Raw genomic sequence first — 8091 nt, 5'->3', positions numbered from 1 at the left:
AGTTGAGATTTATAAAACTGTGCGGCGCACAGTTGCACGCAAACTTCCCTTTATAATTACCCACCTGCAGTGAATTGTGCGCGGACGATCTCCGCCTCGTGTCCTCCCACTTCACCTCACAGTTTCATCCCACAATCTACCATACATGGCGAATGCTAAATAGCTCCTGAATATGATGACGCTCTTAATAAGCACGGAATTTTGACTGACATGAGGAGAAAAGGGAGGCAACCGGCCGCAAAGAAAGCGACTGGGAAGGAAGAAAGCCCGAGCCATGCGCCGCTGTACCTGGCACACAAACACACACGCGCGCTGATCACATATCATGATTGGCACAGTCATTACAGTCTTTGTTAAGCTGTTTTGCCAAAGTTGTACTGTATGAAATATCACGTATTAGCGAAGTAGGATTATATGTAGGTCTATATAAAATGTGTTGTGAGAAGTGAAATAACGCATTAGCCTGTAGTCTATTCCAAAGCATTGTTTCCCTTCCGTGAGAACACATTTCCAACAACGTCAGATTATAGTTTAATCTGCTAGGGTTAGTTGTTATAGGAAAGAGATGCATGTAATAATTTGCTAAATTCATAAAATTATTTTATCTAACGAAATATATAGTTTTAATTAATATGTTTGGCCTTAACTTTGTACAAAACTACTTTTTACACACAGCCTAAAATATAGACCAAAGACAGCAGTAGCCTATATTCGCAACAATAGGTACACACATATAATTGATTAAATATATCGGGTGCCATGCATTTCACAAGGATATGTGTTTTTTTCTGATGACAGAGCTTTATTTCGTGGTGTTGCCATTGAGTGTCGCTGATTCCCCGAGTCAGGAAAACCTTGCGGTAGCTCTACGCATGGTCAAAAGTTGGCGTGGGAATACGCACACTTCTCCGCAAAGAATTATTTTATAAATACCACCGTTTTGCCACCGCACATTTGACCGCACATTTCTGCCGTCTACGCAAGGTTTTTGTGCGCAGCAAGCTTTATAAATGAGGCCCCAGGACTCAATTGAGCTAGATCATATTAACATTGGAACATTTTAAGTTGTTGTTAGATTAAGTTTTAGTTGATGATTTCTCCTGTTTTTCTTAATTATTGTGAGTGTACAGTGGAGCTGAGCATTCAGCAAATAAAAAAAACAATTATCACCTTATCTACCAGGATCTCGTAATAATGAGAAAATATCTCGTAATTATGACATCAGGATCACCCCTCTAATTCATCAGTAACGTGGCTGGCTAGCTGCAGGATGGCAACGATGACGCTATCCAACGTTATCGTCTTTTATTTCCTGCTCGGATTGAGGCATTTGGAAATATTGATGTTTCTTAAAAGTGAGGAGGGCATTACAATGAGTAGTAGCTATGTCAACATTGCGCAGACATCTAAAGTAATTGAGACTGTTCAGGAGAAAAGCGACGACTGGGCTTACCAATCCATACCAATCATCGGATAACTACAGTGCCAAAACCCCCAGGAAACCCAAATGGTGCAAAAGAGCTATTTACTAAAACCAGATCCACAATAACATTAATGGTTCAAGGTTTTTCATTATTGTCATTTTTTGTGAACTTGCATGGACCTTTTGGGAACAACGCTGAGAAGTGTGTGTGTGTGTGTGTGAGAGAGAGGTTCACACAACAGTGGCCTTGTTGGATTACGTTATTGATAGGTTATTCCCTCTGTTCCAGTGATAACATGATTCAGCTTTGTATCTATCGTGCTCAAGTCCTCATTTGTTCCCTCCCCACATCCACACTGCGGTTCTGTTCAGAATGTTTCGAAAAATATACAAATCTCAGTGGCAGGACAAAGGGCTGTGAGAAATTGATTTGTGGAATGACTGACACGATTATGGGAATAGTTGTTGTGATAAAGAATAAATCCATCTTATTCAGTCCATTCAGCTGGTGCACTGTGAACACAGAAGATGATTTAACACAGGAACAATACATTAAAGGGGACATATTATGCAAAAACTCGGGTTTAAATGTGTATTTCCGAGGTCTACTAGAAAAGGTTTTAATGGTCTATTGTACAAAAAGCCCATTAGTTTTCTACCAATGCCCATTTCTTCATTGCCTTTTCAGGCCTCTCCCTAAAAAATTTGGTTTTGACATCTACCCCCCTCCTATCTACATGGGCGTGCATGCACCGCCCTGCTCATTTACTCTATACCTACCTATATGGGCATGGCACACGCCCAGCTGTCAGTTTTGTTTACTTTTGGCCAATGCAGCATGGAGATCGATGTTACCATGTTTACCTTCATTTCTACAGCAAATATCAGCACACTTATCACTTCTAAACCAAAAGCTTTACAACTGAACCTGGTCAGGCAGGAGTCTGAGCTGAAAACTGTGAAAATTGCATCAAGATTTCTGGTTTCCCTGACATTATCCTCAGGTAAATACAGTTTAAATATGTCATAGTCAGTAGCAGAATATGAGCTAAGTATTTATGAATAAACTCTCTAAACTTGTAACATACAACGTTTTATGTATGTCTCTACAGGTTAAACTGGGGAATGATCTACAACCCAGTGGAGTGAAAGCTTTGGTTGTGAAGCCATGCTGTAAATGTACAGTAACGTGGCAGGAAAGGAATGTATCATGTCAAGATCCACTGGAAAGACATTATCTTTTGTAAAAAAAAAATATATAGAAACAATTACAGTCAGAGCTGCAAATTATCTGACACCCTTTCAATACCTAGTAGGTAATGTATCATTTGTATTGTGATCACTCATTTATAATAAAGTTTTACTGTTAAAACATGTATTGTGTTGCTTACTGTCACTGTTTGCTTCGTGTAGTAAAGGACTACTTGAAACTCACATTTTCATAGTCAGGATGTTGGACTAGTTTTCAGACCGATCTACATGCATTGACTTATACGTTTTTTAATTCAACCCTTTATCTCTCTGAAGATTTTTTCTTTGAAACAGTATCATTATATTTTAAAATGACCAAAACCATACTTAAAAATAAAGCAGTTTATTCATAGCCAGTGAAATGGAAATATAAAGTGTACATAATTCAAACAGAAGCAAAGCCATATTGTATGTAACTGTCCAGTTGTTGCTGGTGGGCCCTGAAGAAGACCACCTGTTCCACCCAGTGAACAGTCCTCTGATGGAACAGATAGTGTGACGGTGTTCTGACATTTTCTGCTCCCTCGTCAGATTTTGCTACCTATCAGAAAATGCTACCCTACGTCATGGTAGCGTATAGACAATTACCTCATCAAACGATGCATCCACTACAGAATCACGTTATTTTACACCACTACTCACCCTATGTAGGCCTACACACAGTGTAGCCTACACTGTAGGAATATGGGGAGCATATTTTGATGCTGTTAGTGTTTAATAGCCTATATCAAATTATGCAACCCTATCAGAAAATGCTACCTCACGTAATTGGTAGCGTATTTGATCTGTAGACCCATTAACTATCAAATAATGCTCCCACTACAGAATCACGTTACTTACAACACCACTACTCACCCCATGTAGCCTACACTGAAAGCTGTATATTGTTATGCTACTTTATAACGTTATTATAGATTTAGTAGGGTATAATGTGAGATCAATTGTCTCTATCAAATAATGCTCCCGCTACAGAATCACGTTATTTTACACCACTACCTATGTACACCCCCCTCCCACCACCACCACCACCGGCGAAAACTTTCTCCACTCCGAGTCTGGTAAAGTTAACACATAGAAAAGCCTATCATTTTATTTCTATATTCAGCAGCAAAGCCAGTGTCTACATGCTCACAGGTCAAAAGGCACAATTTAAACATATGTGTAGCATAATTACGCAGTTAAAAACATGTTTTGAAGAAAATACTCGGTAGCAAAAAAAGGTAGCAGAATCTGACGGCTGCTCACGCAGGATTGTTATTTTCGGAATGCGCATGCGCAGAACCACTAGGGAGCAAAATCTGACGGGTAGCAGAAAATGTCAAGTCAACGGTCCTTGTGGGTCAACGCTCAGGTCACCCAGATAGCTGTAAAACATGGCACATTCAATGTTACATCATGTGTAGCCTACATACATGATACATCTGTAGTTATGGCAAAGCTACAAACTAATGAAAATATATTTTTTCTTCCATTATTAAATAAGATGGGCCACTAATAAGTTCAGTATAGCCCTTGCTCAAGGGCTATACTGAACTGTTTTCACACAGGGGCTGTCACGGACAGACTCACAGATCTAACCGTTAGCATAAAAGCTAACGGGCGCTAACGCAGTTTCACTGTTTTCACACAGGGGCTGTCACGGACAGACTCGCAGATCTAACCGTTAGCATAAAAGCTAACGGGCGCTAACGCTAACGCTAACTACTTAACCCAGAGACATTCTCTCGTTTCAGTCGGCGTTGGTTATTATAGGAGGGATAAATTAAAGCACATTACACACATTGAACTCATAAACGGACAGATTTGTTTTTAAATAGGACTACTTACATTTCCAGAGGAGAGATGGTGTCTCTCTGTCTTCCAGGCACAATCTCCTCCACACTCCAGTATAACAGCAGATCACACTAGATTGTCAACCTTTGCTAGGCATAGCCAAACAACAAAAAATGAAGTAAATCCATTCAGCCCCGGTCTGCTTCGAGGCTGGGGTGTGATGGTAGCTTGAGGATGAGCTAACACTGCAGCTTGCTTCTCCTCTGTTGTTGCATGAGCGAGTGGAGACTCAGCTGTGTGTGGTTACCAACGGGGCGTCTTGATTTGCCAATCAACTACCGAGTTTCTGGTAAGCTTTCCCGTGGGAGTATTTATGATAATGAAAACCGACCGGTTTCGTCACCAGTCTGTGTTTTTTGGAAGAAACCTTCAAATCCCCCTTTTTTCTAAAAAAGCATCCCTGAAGAAACTGACACATTTGTTTTTTTGAAGCTTGTGTGTGCTGGTAGAGACCCCAATAACCTACAAGGGTGCCCAAACACCTGCAATGTTTTGTTTTTCATAATATGTCCCCTTTAATAAATTGTCTAATGTACGTAGTATATTGAAGAAACAATATACTTTTATATTCAGTATAGTAAGATTAGTATATATCCGGTATACAGTTAGTATGTAGCTGTGTTATGTGTAGTTCTGTTCTCTCTTTTCAGTGCTCCTGAAGCCTCTCCTTCAGGCCCTCCCTCACCTCGTTACCTGCCACCTGCTGCTGCCTATTAAGCCTGGAGGCTTCCCTCACTCTCCCTCTCCAGCCAGGGCCAACAGCATGGCTCCCATTCACCCTTTTAGTTGATCTTTTGTTACAATGAACACAGGTTGCGTTCCGAATCGCATACTTTCTACTATATAGTATGTAGAAAAAAGATTTAGGATGTCCCGATTCTTGTGGCCAGATTTAGGATGGTTAGAAGTACCCGGATGACTTACTTCATGCGGCCAAGATTGTTAGTGTTGAAAAATGCATCCTATTTGGGCGATTCTGACCCACAATCCACTGCAGCGGAAGTGACGTTAAATAGCGGGAGCAGCCGACCATGTGGACAAGAAAAAGAAATAAAAGGATGGACGCTGACCACGGAGAAACCATGGGAGAAACGGACGGAGCGATAATGAAAGGGAGTGACAACCCATTCAAGTGTAAGGTTCTACAAATGTGTTGCAGATCAGTAAGAGTAATACATTAGTATACTACAGGTTTGTAGTTTACCTGTGGAGACTTTTGACAGTTTACACTGTCGAACTACTGTCACTGTAAGCTGATACTGTGTAACCTAAGTAGGAGTTTTGGCTGCTTATTATTTGTCATCATAGTTTTATTGCAAGTTTTGTAGTTAGAAAAACTAAACAAAACTAAAACTGTCAGTTAGCACTGTTCCACAATAATATGTACTATAGTATTTAGTGTAATCCACAACTTAATGGTGTATAATTAACTTTGTTAGCCAACCTGTGAAATGATGTGACACTGGTGGATAAGTAATATGCAAAAGTTTGCGCTAACAAATGTGTGTGTGCTCTGCAGGCTGACCTATACAGTAAGGTTTGTCCAATTGCATGTCTGAGTACATAAGGTCACTTTATAGATGAATAGCATAATGTGTGACCAGGACTTTAAATAGTATAGGGGCAGAATTTCTATTTAAAAAACAATGTATGTGATGAAAAACAATACATTTAATTAATTTCCTTCAGTTTCCTTTATTTAACATCATGTTCAGCGATTATTATTAATGTTATGAACATAATTTTTTATTGTTAGGGTCTGATGAAGACACGGAGAGGCTGATACAATGGAGGGTGGAGAAGCAGGAGCTTTTCACGGGGAGGAGAAATGCGGCCATCAAGGGCTTCGAGTGAGTTTATCTGAAAATTTGATAAAAGGATAATTTATCATTGGACATATTAGACAATTTTTGGATTCCTATCACTTTAGGATGTTTGTTGAGGAAAACGGCCTCCAGGGAAAGGTCCTGCCCACATGGGTAAAGAAGAAGTGGGAAAATCTCAAACAAAAGTACAAGGTGAGTGAGGAGTCTGCCTTTGATACAACGTTTACCACACTAAACTAATGACTTTTTTTTTAATCTAATTTGCAGGATCTGAAGTGTCCTAAGACGGGTGTCAGCACAGAGAATGGGGAGGCAACAGCAGCCTCCTGGAAGTGGTATGGGGTGATGGATGCGGCTTTGGGCAGCAAGCCATCCATCACCCCACCAGTGCTTCTGTCATCTGCAGCCCATGAGACTGTTGTTGCCTCCACTTCCTCTGTGGCTGACCCAATTGAGGACACTGATCCAGAAAGTACAACAGGGAGGACGGGCAGGGTACAATAATGTTGTATCTTAAAGATATGCAGAGTAGGGACCAAAAAAGAGAAGCTGAGCAGCAGGGAATTGAGGAGAAAAGGATCAAGGAGGCAATGGAAAGGGAGGAGAGGAGAGAGGAAGAGGCAAGGAGGAGAGATGAGGAGGGCAGGGTAAGGGAGGAGAGGAGAGAGGAAAGATTCCTCGCTTTAATGGAGGCACTAATTAAAAAGTAGTTTAGTTCTGTTTAGTTTTATTTTGTATTTTATTTATATATTTATTTTGTTTGCCTCAATAAATGTTTAACCTTTCTATTGTTCTGGCTTTTATCTCAATCAGTGAAAATACTGTATACTGTATAAACGTGATGATTGAAGTAACAGGTGAAACTGGAACAATATGACACAGTACATAAGACACAATAATTTATCATTCATTATTTTCTCTTTATTGTCTGCACATCTTCCCACTTTTTGCTGGGAGATTTTCTTCAGTCAAGCTTAGGGTCTAAGGGCAGAGGGTGCATACTATGTACGGAATGTGAAGCCCACTGACGAAAATGGCTATTTGTTATATTGGGCTATAGAGATACAACTGATTTCATCATTAGATATTTATTAATAACCCAGGTTAATTCTAATGAGTTGGTATAGTTTGGAATAAACACAACACAAATCACTATCCAACCAACTAATAAATAATTTAGAATTGCTTTTAAAAATTAATAATAATAAAAAACAGAGCACTGGGTTAATGTAAAGCCCATCCTAATTAAAATAATCGTGGTCTTGAAGGGCCGGCACTAAATCAATGGGGGCAGATACTGCTGCTGCCAGGAGATCCCTCACACCTTTCCCTGTTTCTGCTTCCCTGTGACCAGGTTCTGGACAATTGTGGCCAACTGCCCCCACGTCGACCTCTTCAGGCTCGAGGATGTCCCCATGTTCCAGGCAGAGGTTGTGGAGGATGGTGCAGCAGGTGACCACAACAGGAGCAAAGGTGTGGCTCACCTCCAGCGATCGCAAAAAGATTGAGCGCCAACGGGTCTTCACCATTCCGAAGGAACGCTCAATAATGGACCTGGCTCTGGACAGCTTCACATTGAATCGGGCTTGCACCGGATTCAGAGCACGGGCCCGACATGGTGTCATGAGGCGGATGGGGCCAGTTAGGCAGGGGTACCCACTGTCTCCCAGAATGCAGCTCCCCTCGGGTGGATACAGCTGCTGGATGTAGACCGGGGCTGTTCCTCAGCACACGTGCATTATGGACAAACCCAGGGAA

At 40.9% G+C, this 8091-nt stretch overlaps 1 protein-coding gene across 1 annotated transcript; it reads left to right on the top strand.

The window, feature by feature from the left end:
• Positions 1-5565: 5565 nt before the first annotated feature.
• LOC307261999 (uncharacterized protein) lies at positions 5566-7789 on the top strand (the record flags this gene model as incomplete). Its single annotated transcript, XM_080042729.1, has 4 exons — positions 5566-5641; positions 6264-6357; positions 6438-6525; positions 7688-7789. 4 exons carry the CDS (start codon positions 5566-5568, stop codon positions 7787-7789), a joined length of 360 nt encoding a protein of 119 aa, XP_079898855.1.
• Positions 7790-8091: the final 302 nt, after the last annotated feature.

Source organism: Ammodytes marinus, assembly GCF_949987685.1.
Source record: "Ammodytes marinus genome assembly, chromosome: 15".
NCBI lineage: Eukaryota > Metazoa > Chordata > Actinopteri > Uranoscopiformes > Ammodytidae > Ammodytes > Ammodytes marinus.
This window is presented reverse-complemented; position numbering and strand designations above follow the sequence as displayed.